Here is an 18,230-nt window from a genome sequence, read left to right as displayed (position 1 = left end):
CCTCAATTCATCACGATTTGTTAAAGATGCCCAAATGAATCTGTTTTAATATGACTGATTATCATTTTTCAGAAATATATTTTAATAAAACCTAAGGGCTGGAATGGCTTCAAGCAAATTGTACTACTCAATTGTATACCGACATTATAAAATGATTTGGTAACACACAGCAAGAGCTATAAAAATGCTGAAGCTCTCAACTCGTAGTTATACCACAAGTAGTTTAATCCTTAGTAAATAATTCACAAGAAGGGGAAGAAAAAGCTGATGCTTCTCTAATGGTGCTTCTTTGTATTATTATTTATAATAGTAAAAAAATGGGAAATAGCCTAAATGTCCAGCTCTAGGGGGTCGTAACTCAATTGACTATTATTCGGGCATTAACAATTTTAGGGACAAAGACCACATAGATAAATGGAAAGATATTTATTATATAATGTTAGATGAGATTCTGAAGAAATCAAAATAATATACATTTCTAATTGTTCAAAAGTATAGTGTATAGCACAGTCAACAGTTATACAACACTGAAGTAACTACTGCCATACTTTCAAATGGAATTAATTGCATTTTATCAATGAGAAAAAGATTATATAAATATTCATTTAATTAATAGTTTATTTGTTGATATATCTATTTCAGAACAATGCCCATTCCACTCTGGTATAATTTGTATTAAGTGAAAATGGGGTTTTTCAATACCTTATAGAAATACTACTGAACTCAAGGTTAAACACAAAGTGCTTTTCAAAAGTATTAATTTGGTTTTGAAGCAAGTATTTTAGCAAAATTCAATGTTTTTTACAGGTTTTCTAGAACAAGAAACAAAACTTAAAATTGTAAAATCAAATGTTTGTATTTATTTTATCAATCCACAATAACACTCAATATTTGTAATGACATAACCAGTCTTAAGATTTTTTTTTGTAGAGGTTACATGATGTCTTCCAGGTCACGTTCAGTGGCAGTCAGAACAAGAACAAAAGTTTCCAGATTTCAGGATTACAAGAAGGAACTTTTCATCCTTTTCTATTTGTATTCGTGCAGGATGAGTGAACATCCCAAGTATGTGCACTATTTGCTAATTGTGACAGTTGATTTCACTCTGTGGCATTGTGCTTACTTCATATTTTAAATCCATTTTACGATACAAACAGCTATCATGCTACCAAACACTTGCTAGCATTATGCTCTTTCCTCCTTTAGAATAGTTTTCAAGCACATGAAATTACTGAGGGATTTATTTAAATTGAAGACTGAATTTTGCTATACATTTTGATTCCGTTCCCACAGCAACAACTCAAATCACACAACCTGCCTCTAAATTACTTATTGTTATTAGAATTCAATTTCACGTCTCTGTTGAAACTGAATAATGTCAAATAATGGCCTTGGGGAGAAAAAAACTACCACAACTAACTGGCTATGAAAATAGCTTTATAAACATCGAGCTAATTTAAATTTAATTTATATCTAAGCCTTAAAGGAGCAACTGTGCCTCTACTGTAAAGAACAGCAATGACCTAAATGCATACAAATGTTTGCATGTGAATAAAACTCCTTCTTAGGTAGGTAAGAGATATTACGTAAATTATGTAATGATTACAAAGGAAAAAAATCCACCTTTATTTTATTTATATTTATCTTATTCGAAAAAATATTTGAACCTGAGCTGTAAAAGTTAAACTAAGAAATCTACAGGGAAGAATAAAGACTGGGGGGGAAGATAACTTCAACCACCAGAGGGCAGAGAGCAGAAGCAAGAAGAACTACAATCTTGCAGCCTGTGGAATGAAAACAACATTCACAGAAAAACAGACAAAATGAAAAGGCAGAGGACTATGTACCAGATGAAGGAACAAGAAAAAACCCCAGAAAAACAACTAAAAGAAGTGAAGATAGGCAACCTTCCAGAAAAAGAATTCAGAATAATGATAGTGAAGATGATCCAGGACCTCGGAAAAAGAATGGAGGCAAAGATTGAAAAGATGCAAGAAATGTTTAACAAAGACCTAGAAGAATTAAAGAACAAACACCTAGAAGAATTAAAGAACAAACAAACAGAGATGAACAATACAATAACTGACATGAAAAATACACTAGAAGGAATCAATAGCAGAATAACTGAGGCAGAAGAACGGATAAGTGACCTGGAACACAGAATGGTGGAATTCACTGCTGCAGAACAGAATAAAGAGAAAAGAATGAAAAGAAATGAAGACAGCCTAAGAGACCTCTGGGACAACATTAAATACACCAACATTTGCATTATAGGGGTTCCAGAAGGAGAAGAGAGAGAGAAAGGACCCAAGAAAATATTTGAAGAGATGATAGTCGAAAACTTCCCTAACATGGGAAAGGAAATAGCCACCCAAGTCCAGGAAGTGCAGCGAGTCCCAGGCAGGATAAACCCAAGAAGAAACATGCCGAGACACATAGTAACCAAATTGACGGAAATTAAAGACAAAGAACAATTATTGAAAGCAGCAAGGGAAAAACAACAAATAACATACAAGGGAACTCCCATAAGGGTAACAGCTGATTTCTCAGCAGAAACTCTATAAGCCAGAAGGGAGTGGCATGATATACTTTAAGTGATGAAAGGGAAGAACCTACAACCAAGATTACTCTACGCAGCAAGTATCTCATTCGACAGAGAAATCAAAAGCCTTTACAGACAAGCAAAAGCTAAGAGAGGGCTTCCCTGGTGGTGCAGTGGTTGAAGAGTCTGCCTGCTGATGCAGGGGACATGGGTTCATGCCCTGGTCCAGGAAGATCCCACATGCCATGGAGCAGCTGGGCCCGTGAGCCATGGCCATGGAGCATGCATGTCCGGAGCCTGTGCTCCTCAACAGGAGAGACCACAACAGTGAGAGGCCCATGTACCACAAAAAAAAAAAAAAGAAAAAAAGCTAAGAGAATTCAGCACCACCAAACCAGCTCTACAACAAATGCTAAAGGAACTTCTCTAAGTGGGAAACACAAGAGAAGAAAAGGACCTACAAAAACAAACCCGAAACAATTAAGAAAATGGTCATAGGAACATACATATAGATAACTACCTTAAATGTGAATGGATTAAATGCTCCAACCAAAAGACACAGGCTTGCTGATTGGATATAAAAAGAGACCCATATATACGCTGTCTACAAGAGACCCACTTCAGACACATACAGACTGAAAGTGAAGTGAGGGGATGGAAAAAGATATTCTATGCAAATGGAAATCAAAAGAAAGCTGGAGTAGCAATACTCATATCTGATAAAATAGACTTTAAAATAAAGAATGTTACAAGAGACAAGGAAGGACACTACATAATGATCAAGGGATCAATTCAAGAAGAAGATATAACAATTATAAATATATATGCACCCAACATAGGAGCACCTCAATACATAACACAACTGCTAACAGCTATAAAAGAGGAAACAGACAGTAACACAATAATACTGGGGGACTTTAACACCTCACTTACACCAATGGACAGATCATCCAGACAGAAAACTAATAAGGAAACAAAAGCTTTAAATGACACAACAGACCAGATAGATAAGGTACTTGTAGGACATTCCATCCAAAAACAGCAGATTATACTTTCTTCTCAAGTGCACACGAAACATTCTCCAGGACAGATCACATCTTGGGTCACAAAACAAGCCTCGGTAAATTTAAAAAAACGGAAATCATATCAAGCATCTTTTCCAACCAGAACGCTAGAAGATTAAAAACAAATCACCAGGAAAAAAACGTAAAAAGCACAAACACATGGAAGCTAAACAATACGTTACTAAATAACCAAGAGATCATTGAAGAAATGAAAGACAAAATCAAAAAATACCTAGAGACAAATGACAAAGAAAACATGACAACCCCAAGCCTATGGGATGCAGCAAAAGCAGTTCTAAGACGGAAGTTTACAGCAACACAATCCTACCTCAAAAAAACAAGAATCTCAAATAAACAATCTAACCTTACACCTAAAGGAACTAGAGAAAGAAGAACAAACAAACCCAAAGTTAGTAGAAGGAAAGAAATCATAAAGATCAGAGCAGAAATAAATGAAATAGAAACAAAGAAACAACAGCAAAGATCAATAAAACTAAAAGCTCGTTCTTTAAGATAAACAAAATTGATAAACCTTTAGCCAGACTCATCAAGAAAAAGAGAGAGGGGACTCAAATCAACAAAATTAGAAGTGAAAAAGGAGAGGTTACAATGGACACCACAGAAATACAAAGCATCCTAAGAGATTACTACATGCAACTCTATGCCAATAAAATGGAAAACCTGGAAGAAATGGACAAATTCTTAGAAAGGTACAAACTTCCAAGACTGAACGAGGAAGAAATAGAAAATGTGAACAGGCCAATCACAAGTAATGAAATTGAAACTGTGATTAAAAATCTTCCAACAAACAAAAGTCCAGGACCAGATGGCTTCACAGGTGAATTCTATCAAACATTCAGAGAAGAGCTAACACCTATCCTTCTCAAACTCTTCCAAAAAATTGCAGAGGAAGGAACACTCCCAAACTCATTCTATGAGGCCACCATCACCCTGATACCAAACCAGGAAAAGATACTACAAAAAAAGAAAATTACAAATATCACTGATGAATATAGATGAAAAATCCTCAACAAAATACTAGCAAACAGTATCCAACAAAACATTAAAAGGATCATACACCACGATCAAGTGGGATTTATCCCAGGGATGCAAGCATTCTTCAATATATGCAAATCAACCAGTGTGATACACCATATTAACAAGTTGAAGGAGAAAAACCATATGATCATCTCAATAGATGCAGAAAAAGCTTCTGACAAAATTCAACACCGATTTATGATAAAAACTCTTCAGAAAGTGGGCACAAAGGGAACCTACCTCAACATAATAAAGGCCGTATATGACAAACCCACAGTCAACATCATTCTCAGTGGTGAAAAACTGAAACATTTCTTCTAAGATCAGGAACAAGAAAAGGTTGCCCACTCTCACCACTGTTATTCAACATACTTTTCGTAGTTTTAGCCACGGCAATCAGAGAAGAAAAAGAAATAAAAGGAATCCCAATTGGAAACGAAGTAAAACTGTCACTGCACATGACATGATACTATACATAGATGATCCTAAAGATGCCACCAGAAAACTACTAGAGCTAATCAATGAATTTGGTAAAGTTGCAGGATATGAAACTAATGCACAGAAATCTCTTGCATTCCTATACACTAACAATGAAAGATCAGAAAGAGAAATTAAGGAAACAATCTCATTCACTATTGCAAAAAAAGAATAAAATACCTAGGAATTAACCTATCTAAGGAAGTAAAAACCTGCACTCAGAAAATTACAAGACACTGATGAAAGAAATCAAAGATGACACAGACAGATGGAGAGATATACCATGTTCTTGGATTGGAAGAATCAATATTGTGAAAATGACTCTACTACCCAAAGCAATCTACAGATTCAATGCAATCCCTATCAAATTACCAATGGAATTTTTTACAGAACTAGAACAAAAAAATTTTTAAATCTGTATGGAGACACAAAAGACCCCAAATAGCCAAAGCAATCTTGAGGGAAAAAAAGAGCTGGAGGAATCAGACTCCCTGACTTCAGACTATACTACAAAGCTATAGTAATCAAGACAATATGGTACTGGCACAAAAACAGAAATATAGATCAATGGAACAGGATAGAAAGCCCAGAGATAAACCCATGCACCTATAGTCAACTAATCTGTGACAAAGAAGGCAAGGATATACAATGGAGAAAAGACAGTCTCTTCAATAAGTGGTGCTGGGAAATAAGAATGAAATTAGAACACTCCCTAACACCATACACAAAAATAAACTCAAAATGGATTAAAGACCTAAATGTAAGACTGGGAACTATAAAATTCTTAGAGAAAAACATAGGAAGAACACTCTTTGACATAATTCACAGCAAGATCTTTTTTGACCCACCTCCTAGAGAAATGGAAATAAAAACAAAAATAAACAAATGGACCTAATGAAACTTAAAAGCTTTTGCACAGCAAAGGAAACTATAAACAAGACGAAAAGACAACCCTCAGAATGGGAGAAAATATTTGCAAACGAATCAACGGACAATGGATTAATCTCCAAAATATATAAACAGCTCATGCATCTCAATATTAAAAAAACAAACAACCCAATCCAAAAATGGGCAGAAGACCTAAACAGACATTCCTCCAAAGAAGACATACAGATGGCTGAGAGGCACATGAAAAGATGCTCAACATCACTAATTATTAGAGAAATGCAAATCAAAACTACAATGAGGTATCACCTCACACAGGTTAGAATGGGAGTCATCAGAAAATCTACAAACAACAAATGCTGGAGAGGGTGTGGAGAAAAGGGAACCCTCTTGCACTTGAAATTTTGGTGGGAATGTAAATTGATACAGACACTATGGAGAACAGTATGGAGGTTCCTTAAAAAACTAAAAAAAGAATTACCATATGACCAAGCTATCCCACTACCAGGCATACATCCTGAGAAAACCATAATTCAAAAAGACACATGTGGGCTTCCCTGGTGGCGCAGTGGTTGAGAGTCTGCCTGCTGATGCAGGGGACATGGGTTTGCGCCCCGGTCTGGGAAGACCCCACATGCCATGGAGCGGCTAGGCCCGTGAGCTGTGGCTGCTGAGCCTGTGCGTCCGGAGCCTGTGCTCCACAACGGGAGAGGCCACAACAGTGAGAGGCCCATACCTCTCACATACCGCCAAAAAAAAAAAGACATATGCACCCTAACGTTCATTGCAGCACTATTTACAATAGCCAGGTCATGGAAGCAACCTACATGCCCATCGACAGACAAATGGATAAAGAAGAAATAGTACATATATACAATGGAATATTACTCAGCCATAAAAAGGAATGAAATTGGGTCATTTGTGGAGATGTGGATGGACCTGGAGACTGTCATACAGAGTGAAGTCAGAAAGAGAAAAACAAATATCATATAGTAACATATATATGTGGAATCTAGAAAAATGGTACAGATGAACTGGTTTGTAAGGCAGAAATAGAGACAGAGATGTAGAGAAGAAAAATATGGACACCAGGGAGGGAAAGCGGGTGGTGGTAGGATGAATTAGGCGATTGCGATTGACATATATACACTAATATGTATAAAATAGATAAGTAATAAGAACCTGCTGTATAAAAAATAAAATTCAAAAAACAACAAACAAACAAACAAAAATTTAAAGAGGGTACCAGTCTCCTTAAAAAAAAAAAAAAAAAGGCTTGGCGGTGGGGAATATTTCAAAGGACTTAAAAGATGTTAAGCTAATATGATGCTAGGTCTGTACAGTACTGCCCTGTCTACACAATCTCTATTTTTTCACTTGAAACACTTTGACATCATAAATAAGAAACATTTCTAAGAAGCGATTACAGCACGGGGAGAATAAAGGTTCTGCTTTTGCCTGAGTGCTTTTGCTCACTCACTTAGATCACTCTGTTGAACAGAGTAAATCTAAATAATGATGATGATGACATCATTTATTGACTGGGTATACTATGTATCAATCACTGTTTTAAGTGCTAAACTTCTATTAACTCATTTAATCCTCACATTAAGCCCATGAAGTAAGCAGAATTAATCTTCCTCATAGTTACAAATATCTATTCTTATAATTTTTTCCAAATCTCTATTTCTCTAGTAGAAGATTCCTAAAGTACTGTTCAATCCCTTCACCTACAAACCAATTCAATGGAAGGAAGGGGGATGGAAGAGAGGGTAGACAAAAAAATATCTCCTAAATGTTGACTAAATCAGTAACATGGATAATGATATACGTGTATGTGAATGTTCACATTCTTTCTTCTCTCAGAAGCCGTATTGCCCTAAATGAAGCATTTAAAGCAAAAATTTCAATCACTGCCCAGGTGTGAAGACCCACGTGTAGCAAGATGGTCGTTCCTTAAAAATCCACACACCTCTGTTCCCCAAATCCTTCTACTATTAAGATGGTGGAGGCTGGTCCCAACAGTATGCCCTCAACATGCCCTTATTTTCTTGCTGTCCTAGATCAATCTATATCCATTATCCTCCAGGCTTCTGAATCAGAACCCCCTGTGTTTTACTTTGAGCACATAATTTGCTACAATTAATAAGAACATTTTTCTATGTAGCTAAAGACACTTCTAACATATAGTCAGATTTATCCTTAATAAAAAGTCTCCCTTTCATCCTCCTATCTTCTGTACTAATACTGCACCAATACACTACAATCACCATCACCAACTTCCAACAGTATGTGGACAATTCTGAAATTCATCCATGTGCTACAAAATAAACTGTCTGGGGGAAATCCTGCTTTAAAAAGCAGCAGATCTGAAAATCTTGAATGGAACAGTCCTAGGCTACCGCTCTGCTTCTTAATACCGCCATGCTTCTTAATGGCTATAATAACTTAAGGCTTGACACATAAATCCAGGAGAAATATTACTTGATGTTTTTTCCTCATAACTCAATGAAAATATGACAAACTACACAGTGAGCCTGAACCTCAAGACATATGGCAGAGCCATGGGAAGACAGCAACATGTAGATAAGCCTGCAACAATAAGGAATAAAGCAAAGAGCATATACCTTCTTGCTTTTCAAAAAATACATACCATAGTATAATTGTGAGCCACTTTATGCAAATCTGTACAACCTTGAGCATCAGCAAAAGAACGGATTCCAAGACAGTTGGATGGGTGAAGCTGTTTCATTAAAAACTTACAGCATGCTTCCACAACCTGTGAAAGCTGAAGAAGGCAAGCTGTAGATAACAGGCACTCAATATTATCTTCTTTTAATTCAAGGCGGCCTTAATGATAAAAAGAAATTCCATTAACTATGGAATTATATTAACTTTAGTTTATAAGGTAATTGGTGTTAACAGTAATAATTCTAAGCAAGAGCTCATTACATGCATTCCAGACATAGATGATTTAAGACATTCCAAAAAGAAAAAAAAGTACTAAACATGAAAAAAAACTATTAGCACTTTGTGACTTCTACTAAAATTTAAAAATTAATAGTTTGTTTCCAGAATTTTTAAAGAATGATTTAATTAGTAATATATCTATTACATATAACTAAAATTTTAAATACAATAATTAAAAAACATAACTCATCAAATTATTACATTAATATTTTAAAATATCATTCAATAGCTTAATTATGATAACCATTTTAAAGGTTCTAATATAGAGATTTTAACCTATATACATACCACCAGGGGTGGTGATCATAACAGCAGAATTAACTGTTAGCTAAGGCAGGCTTTATTAAAAGCAGAAATCTGAAATCTAATAATACAACTTACATTTAAGAAGTTTTAAATTCATATTTTCAGATTTATTACCTGTATATGCATACTGAATCAAGGACCATAGTGAATTCGGTTCTACACCTTCCATTTTTATTTCTTCTTGCCTTGCTTCCCTGACATCATTAGTAAACATGGCAGCAAAATAATCTGAGACAGAAGAGAGCACCAATCTATGAACATATTAGAAGAAAAGCAACAAATCAGTGACAACGTCAAAGCTGATGTTCATTAGTAAATGCTGCTGCTTTCTTTTTCCTTATTTTTCTTTTCCTTTTTTAAAAAAATTTTGTTACCCATAGAGAGTGTTTGGTACTGAGAAATGCATTTTAAGTTTGACCAATTGCTTTATGCTCTAGCTCCTTCCTTTGAGTAACAAATTACCATTACTGAAAATTTTCTGCTGACATAAATGATTTACTCATTCACTACTTAAATATCCCTTTTTAACATCCTGAAAAAAAAGCTACAAGCTCACAGCATTAAACTGATGGTTAAAAAAATGGGGGGAAGAATGCAAAGGTTCTTCTTTTTATCACTTTTGAAAATAATCTAAGTTTTGTTTTAATTGTAGAGGTAGTCAATACATGGAAGACATTTGAGACTGGTTTTAGGTTATTTAAAAAAATATTTATTTATGTATTTGGCTGCGCCAGGTCTTCATTGCCATGTGTGGAATCTTCGTAGCGGCATGTGGGATCTTTTAGTTGTTGGCATGCAAACTCTTAGTTGCAGCATGTGGGATCTAGTTTCCTGACCAGGGATCAAACCTGGGCCCCCTGCATTGGGAGCACGAGTCTTAGCCACTGGACCACCAGGGAAGTCCCTAGCAGGTTATTTTTAAACTTCATGATTTTTAAATTATGATAGTATATTATAATGCTTGTATTTTGTTATAAAATTATATCATTATCGCAATACAAAACTATACTTTGTATTTTGTTATAATACATTATTATATATTAGGTATGTCTCTGTCCAAATTATTGATAGTCACATATTAAGCAAAATAGGTTATAAATATATGTATTTGAAACGTGCATTTTTCATTTGATAATATGTCTTGAAGATATTTTCCATATCAGCACACTTACACAGATTTACTTTATTCATTTGTTAAAGAAGTAGAAATTATGATACAGATAATAGTTGAAGCTCTCTCTATGCTCCTCTCTAATTCCCTTCACCTCTCTCCCCAGGAGGGCACTGCTGAATCCTACGGTTTGCCAAACTGCTCTCCAAAGAGCTGTGCCAGTTTAGTCTAGCACCAGCACTGCATAAGAGTTAACCTTTCCCCACAATATTGTCGATGTCAAAATTTTGGCCACCTGCAAGGTGTTAAATGGTATCTCATTGTTGTTTTAATTTTCATTCACCTGATTGTTAGTGAGGTTGAAGGTGTTTTCAAATGTTTTTTGGCCATTCAGGTTTCTTCTTCTGAGAACTGCCCATTCATTCAGTTATTCACTGAACAAATAATAATGCACACCTAATAAACACTGGGCACTGTTCTAAATACTTGAGATGTATTAATACCTTCTCTTATGGAGTCTTATATTCTACAGGGAGACAAATACCCAGCAGAAGTAAATTCTATAGTACATCAAAAAGTGATAAGTGCCATGGGGAAAAAAGCAGGGTAAGGGCAAATGGGGAGTGGGTTTAAATAGGTGGTCTCATGGGAAGGTGACACTTCAGAAAAGACTTGAAGGAGGTGCAGGAATTAGTCACACAGGTATTTGGGAACAGCATTCAGGCAGAGTAGCAGCCAGTGCAAAAATCCAAAGGCAGAAGCGGCATGCCTGCCACATGCAACAGACCACAAGGGGGTCAGTATGGTTCAAGCAGAGTGAGAAAGGAGGGCAGAATGGTAAAGAGGTAATGGCAGGCTGGATCACATAAGCCACTGTGAGGAAATGGGCTTTCACACTGTGACATGAGGAGGCACTGGAAAGTCTGATCACAGAAGCAACCAGATCTAAGTTCCATTTTAAAGGATCACTCAGGGAGCTGTGTAGAAAATGGAATGTAAGGGGGAAAAGTGCAAACAGGGAGACTAGTTAGGAGTTTCTTGCACTGGTAATCCAGGTGAGATGGTGATGGCTTTCACAAGCATTGCAGGTAAGGTAATGAGTTTTGTTTTGTAAACAGGGAATTTGAGATGCCTGTATGAAATTCAGGTTGGAATATCTTTCTAATAAACCCAATAAAATAAAAAGTCACAACATGGACTTTCTGTCACAATATATAGTAGCATCTCAATAAATATATGCTGAACTGAGTAACTGAAAACTTGAAGACCAAGACCATTTTTTCTAATTTTACTTTCGCTTTTGAGGGTTTAACAAAACTTTTGGGACACAGTATTAATTAGTTTTGAAAGGTATTATAAAAAAAAACCTTTGGGATCATAATGGTGATTAACACTGAACAATTAAATATGTAATTATTAGGAGAAAAATAATGAATCGTTATTTATTTAACAGCTTCCATTTCCTTTTCTTACATCAAGAAGTAATACTTCATTTCTGTTAAAGGCTTTTATTCCCTAGCACCACTGCTTTTCATATTTCTTGGAGGCAGGCAAACAGAAGTTGGAATAGATGTGGCTATTTAAAAACTCAACAGTTTTGCCACTCCATTCCACCAGCCTTTTTGTTTCTAAATACTCAAAGCTCTAATTTCTACTGAGCTTACTGAAAGTTATTTAATAGGTAGAATTAGGTGGAATGCTGCTCATAGTAGCTGAAATCTATACCAAACAATACTGATTTCAGGCTGGTATGTTTTGTTTTTATGCTTCTACAGAGGGAAAGTGATCCTTCTGGGGTCATTTAATGTGTAATAATTTCATATGCACTGTCTTCTTTGCAGAAACTCCATGAAATATACCACTTTACCAAAAGAGTCCATTGCATAATCAATTAGAACAAGTTACCTCAATATACATAATTAAATGATCAAGGAAATATTTCACACATATAGAAATTTAGAAAACAATGACCTGTGAGCTGGAATTCTGCGATCACCAGCAACTAGAATTACATCGCATAACTGTTTGTGTCTCAAATAGTTTTCCATCTTTTTGAATGTTTGTTCAGCATGATTAAGGGCTTGGAAGAATTCATCTGATGAACATGGCTCCATAGTATGGCAGGATGATACTGTCTGACTGCTATTGGAAGTCCTGAAAAGAAAGAAAACACACATTTTGAAAAGTCGTTAACACATTAAAAATATCTTTCCTATTAAGTCCTTTTAAATCCTTCAAATGTAATAGAAGCAACGCTATCAGTCTATATTAATGAACAATCATTCATCATTTTTGCCTTTGAAAATCAAATGATGGCTCAAATCATATGTGTGTCTTGCAAACACTGTGAATGTGATACCTTCTAGTTAATAGCTACATATATTCTTTGCCTGTTCCTGAGGTCTCTTCTCTTGTCAATACGACGTCTCTGCTGAAAAAGAGCCAAACTATATTCATATTGATAGTCATAGCTCCAACATTATATTTAAGGGCATAAGAGATCTTTTTTTTTTTTTTTTTTTTTTTTTTGCGGTACGCAGGACTCTCACTGTTGTGGCCTCTCCCGTTGCGCAGCACAGGCTCCGGAACCGCAGGCTCAGCGGCCATGGCTCACGGGCCTAGCCGCTCCGCGGCATGTGGGATCTTCCCGGACCGGGGCATGAACCCGTATCCCCTGCATCGGCAGGTGGACTCTCAACCACTGTGCCACCAGGGAAGCCCAAGAGATCATTTTTTGAAGGCAGAAAGGGAATTAAACTCTTTTGGAGATATAAACCCAAGCCATCCTTTATTTAAAAATGGGTTATGTTCACAGTTCATTTATAACTGTTTAGAATACAAAATATATTATAAAATTATAAATGAATTATAAATAATTATAAATTATAAATAATTATTAATAGATCATTATAAATAAATCATTATAAATCATTTGATTCTCTGACTAGTCTTCAATAGCCCAGGTAACCTATAACTTAGATTATAGCTTAAGAGAATTTGATGGCCTAACCCAGGTATCTAAAAATTATTTGAAAAAAAAAAAAATTATTTGAAATTTCCAAATTATAATTTGAAGAGTATTTGTTCTATATTTTCATTATGATTCATTGATGGAAATGGTGAAAAAGTGAAAAGATTGGGACTAAGAATGAAATCCTAAACCCATCCCTCTCCCCTAGATCCCTTCTCCAAGATCACTTGAATCAAGTAATCAACATCCCTTGGTTATACAATTAACTACAAAACTACCGACTATGCCGTAACTTAGTTATCATTTCTCATCAGATCTACTTTTAAGGATATAATGATTCTGATAAATGCTTTGTTGAATTAAGCCTCACTATATCTTAAGAGAATTTTCTTCATATAAATATCTAATATCTTACCAGGGACCAGCTGTCCTCTTGACCACCAACCTTACCCTCTTTGCTGATTTGTATTAGCTCTCTGGCTCCTAGGAATTCAAATTTTCTACTCCTATTTACACTCTCTGCTGAACATTTCGAACTTCTTGATTTGCTTTCAAGGCTTCAGTTGCTATCACATGTTAAATAAACATGTTATTTCAATGTGACAATTAATTCAGAGATTTTTGGGTATAGCAATCACTCCCACTGCTCCAAATGAAGGATCAAAAGAAGTGCAGGCTTCTGATTTGTAGTCTGTGGAAAAGCAAAGCTGTCCATTCACAAAAGGAACATGAAAGAGGTAGGAACAAAGCTACTCAGGCTTAAAGAGCTGCACAGCTTTCTAGTGTCTCTTGTTCTATTTTAAGAAATTTGGGACCTTGCACATACAATTTTAATAATGGAAGAATTTACTTAAAAAAAGAATTTGCTGCATATCCAGACAACTGTAGAACCTAGGTATCAGAACCATTATACACAGAATTTTTACATCTAGAAGGAACCTATGTAGTCATTTAATTCAACCCCCTTATTTTGCAGATGAGAAAATTTTGAGGCCCCAAATGGCTCAAAGTGATCAACCAAGGACATATAGGTAGCTGGATACAAAACCAGGGATCAGGAGGCATTCAGAATGTTGGTCAAATCACTCACAAAGGAATGGAAATTTTTGCTTACCTTTACCTTAAGGCATTAGTGAGTGCAAGGACCAAGGGTATGAAGGGAGAATGATAGTACAATATGAATGAGGATAATTTAACAATAACAACAACAACAAAAGACATGAGAATTCAGGATCTTAGACAAAAGTCTACTGCTCTGTTACTGCCCCTTAGCTAGGGTTAAGACAGCAAGAGTCTCTTAGTTTTCCATGGGGCAGAGATAACATCTCTATCTCTGGCTAATCAAAGGTTTTTAATACTCTGGCTCTGTGTAATTTATAATGTCATTACTTTCTTACTATTTCTTTTCCTATTATGTGTTTTGGTTTGGAAGCTTGAATTGGAGAGGTATGGGGTAGTGATTAAGAGCATTTTAGGAAGGTTCTAGAACTGTGCTGTCCAATATAGTTAGCTACTAGCCCCCATGTGGCTTTTTTTTTTTTTTTTTCTGTACGCGGGCCTCTCACTGTTGTGGCCTCTCCCGTTGCGGAGCACAGGCTCCGGACGCGCAGGCTCAGCGGCCATGGCTCATGGGCCCAGCCGCTCCGCGGCATGTGGGATCTTCCCGGACCAGGGCACGAACCCATGTCCCCTGCATCGGCAGGCAGACTCTCAACCACTGCGCCAACAGGGAAGCCCCCCATGTGGCTATTTTAATTAAGAAAATAAAATTAAAAAGTTCTTTAGTTGAACTAGTCATGTTTCAAATGCTCAAGTAGCCCCATGGGGCTAGTGGCTGCCAGATTGGATGGTGCAGAGATAGAACATTTCCATCATTGCATAAAGTTCTATTGCATAGTGCTGATTCAACTCTGTTACTATGTATCTGGACGAGTTATTTAACTTCTCTAAGTCTTACCTCCAATAGCAATACAGGAATAAGTAATACATAGTATTTTCTTTTAGAGGATACTTCATGGGAGGATTATTAAATGAATGCATAACCCTAGCACAGAAAAAGTACACAATCAAGGTAAATAAACTCCTATTAGTAGATCCTTGCTTTTCAAAGGCCAATGGGAAGGCCTGTAATCTCAGTCTTTTGTCTTATACAATGTTGTTTGTTTGGTTGTCTTCCTAAAAAACGATCGCCAACATTATCAATTTTTATAACTAAATTTCCTGATTCCTAATTAAAATGGCCTTTAACAAACCCAGTAGACATCCTAACCCACAATATAAACATCTGGGAATAGGCCATTTATGGAGCATTTAAAACATATTTCTCTGTGATTCCTACTAGATCTTTACATGGTGACAGAGGAAATATATCTAACATTTCTGCTTAGTTTTATATCTTTGATGTTACTAAGATGGTAAGTCATATTTCAAAGAATTGCATCATGAGATCATTCAAATCTTTTGTAACAGACGTTCACTGTAATGAACTCTACATTGCTGGATATTTCCAGGCTACCGGGAAACATTTAATTTTTAGCTTATTGTCCCTCTGCAGTAGGCTATGAATTTGTAAGTCAGAAAATGCCTAAACATAGAAAAGAGGCAAGTATCAAACAAATCAAGTCACCAACTATTTATAGAGTAACTCCTGAGATGCATTATTGCACCAGTTGTTAGAAACTGGGGATGCAAAGAAGGTATGATTTTTTTCTTTTAGTGAAGGGACTTAGAATTTGAAGACTTAAGTTTTATAAAGTGGAAAAAAGTAAACAGCAACACTAATACTGACAATTCTTCAGATTTCACACATCTGTGCGCACACAATATGCACCATGGCCAATACTATCTTTTTATTAGAAACTATTTAGATTTCCTCACTATCATCACCAGAACTTGCATTAGGCTTTCTTAATGGAGTAATTTTTCAAAAAGAAGTTTTAAAAATCACTTCACAAGAATTATACTGTATATGATTTTGCGTAGAAAACAAAGCTGCATTGAAACTCTTAAGTGGTCTGTTGGCTCACTCCCCAGGTAAGTGATAAGCTGCCTCATAGCTTCTGGCATTCAGAATTCATGCTTTTGCCAAAGTGCAGATTACTATATCATGAATCTTTTGACATCTTTTACACATATTCAAAGTCACAAATGTAAAATAAGAATGTAAATTGCTTAGTGTAGGCTAGCAGTCTCTAAAAATATTTTTATGCATATCCTTTTCAGTATACTTTTAAGCATGTGCCCCAATATATGGATATTTATGAGTTTATAAAAGATATACATATGTCATTGTACAATTATTATTTACATTATAAAATAGAAAAAGAATAGATTTAAAAAATAAAATGTAAATAAACATTCTAGTATATATACATATAATTACCATTTCTCCAACAGATCATCTTGTACATCCCCAATTGGAACGTAACTGTGATCAGAATTTACAGAAAGGAAAGATCAGTATGGGCTGGTGATCGGAAAGGCAACAAGCAGCAGGTGAGATCTGAAATACATCTTAAGGTTTAGATGAGCAAGGAGGAAGAGAAGTTGGGGTTTTCTCTTTTAAGGAGAGGACAAGGCAGGTGCATAAAGAGAAATGGCAAGAGGCAAAGAAAAAGAATACATTCACCTCTTCCCTTCTCAAGAGAAATACTTTTTCATTTTGGAATTTAAGGAGTTCTCTGCTGGTCCTGCAGTCAGAATATCTGTGGTGAAAAGAGTCAAATGTTGTTTATATAAGAATCAGATTTTCTTAAACAATAACCAGTGTGAAGGAGAAGGGCCAGTGGGCCCTCTCATACAATGCTGCTGAGAATTAAAAGAGGAGTAATGTTCCTGAAATAACTTTGAGAATACAGATCAAAAACCCTAAAAACGTGCACACCCTTGGGACTTTATCCAGAGGAAATGGTCATCTGTATGTAGAGATCTAACTATGGGGACGGGGTTATCACAGGTTGTTTCTAACAAGAAAATACTGGAAACAATCTAAATTCCAAAAAAATTCGAATATTGGTTAAATAACCAAAAGGTATGTCTGTGCAAGGGAGAATGATGCAGCCATTCAAAAAGATACAGGAGAACATTTAATGACATAGCAAGCTGTTTTACTGGACACTGCTTTTGCCTATCCAGGATTCTTTCTATGGTAACAGACCCATCTCGACCTTTTGGGAAACCACACATACCCTACCTCAGTTCACAGGGCTTGGGCAGAGTTGAGTCTTCCCCCTGGGCAGAGGTGAGCAAGCAGCTGAGGCCTGGCCAACAAGAGTATCATATCTTCTGGTTATAATGATTGATTTGGGTGGACATAAGATCCAAAGAAAACCAATGAGAGTCCATTTCAAGATGTTTGTTGGTACTCTTGGAAAAGAGTCCCTCTCTTTCCATTGAGGAGGTTAAGCTGATAAAAAGTAAACTTGGAGCTACTAGTGGCTTTTTGCTACCACAAAGAAAGCCTGCCTAAGGAAATGCCATCACAAAGGAAAACAGATTCTAAAGAGGGGGAAAAAAAGGATTTCTGGTGTTATTTGAGTATCTGGATTCATCATGTCTAAAGTTGTTTGAGTTTTTATTTACTTATGTGAATCAAAATGTTCTAGTTTTTTGGGCTTCCCTGGTGGCGCAGGGGTTGAGAGTCCGCCTGCCGATGCAGGGGACACGGGTTCATGCCCCGGTCCGGGAAGATCCCACATGCCGCAGAGCGGCTGGGCCCGTGAGCCGTGGCCGCTGAACCTGCGCGTCCGGAGCCTGTGCTCCGCAACGGGAGAGGCCACAACAGTGAGAGGCCCACGTACAGAAAAAAAAAAAAAAAAGGTTCTAGTTTTTGCTTGTCAGTTGGAGTTGGGGCTTCTGCCTTTTTTG

The 18,230-nt window shown here is 36.3% G+C and overlaps 1 protein-coding gene across 5 annotated transcripts in view; it reads right to left on the bottom strand.

Annotated features, from left to right (window-relative positions):
* The window catches only part of KLHL5 (kelch like family member 5), a 74,621-nt gene that overhangs the window by 30,073 nt on the left and 26,318 nt on the right, over window positions 1–18,230 (bottom strand). For 4 of the 5 annotated variants that reach the window (XM_079920821.1, XM_079920819.1, XM_079920822.1 and 1 more), the window contains 3 exons: window positions 12,365–12,547; window positions 9,397–9,533; window positions 8,660–8,856 (listed from right to left, as the gene is read on the bottom strand). In XM_079920821.1, coding sequence (XP_079776947.1) covers window positions 8,660–8,856; window positions 9,397–9,533; window positions 12,365–12,507 — 477 coding nt within the window. In that variant the 5' untranslated portion in view covers window positions 12,508–12,547. Of the gene's footprint in view, window positions 1–8,659; window positions 8,857–9,396; window positions 9,534–12,364; window positions 12,548–16,992; window positions 17,014–18,230 lie in introns of those variants that run through there. The other variant, XM_079920823.1, reaches the window with a different exon arrangement.

Source organism: Stenella coeruleoalba (genome assembly GCF_951394435.1).
Source record: "Stenella coeruleoalba genome assembly, chromosome: 4".
In the NCBI taxonomy this organism is placed as follows: Eukaryota; Metazoa; Chordata; class Mammalia; order Artiodactyla; family Delphinidae; genus Stenella; species Stenella coeruleoalba.
The sequence above is the reverse complement of the archived record's forward strand: the minus strand, read 5'-3'. Positions and strand labels throughout refer to the sequence as shown.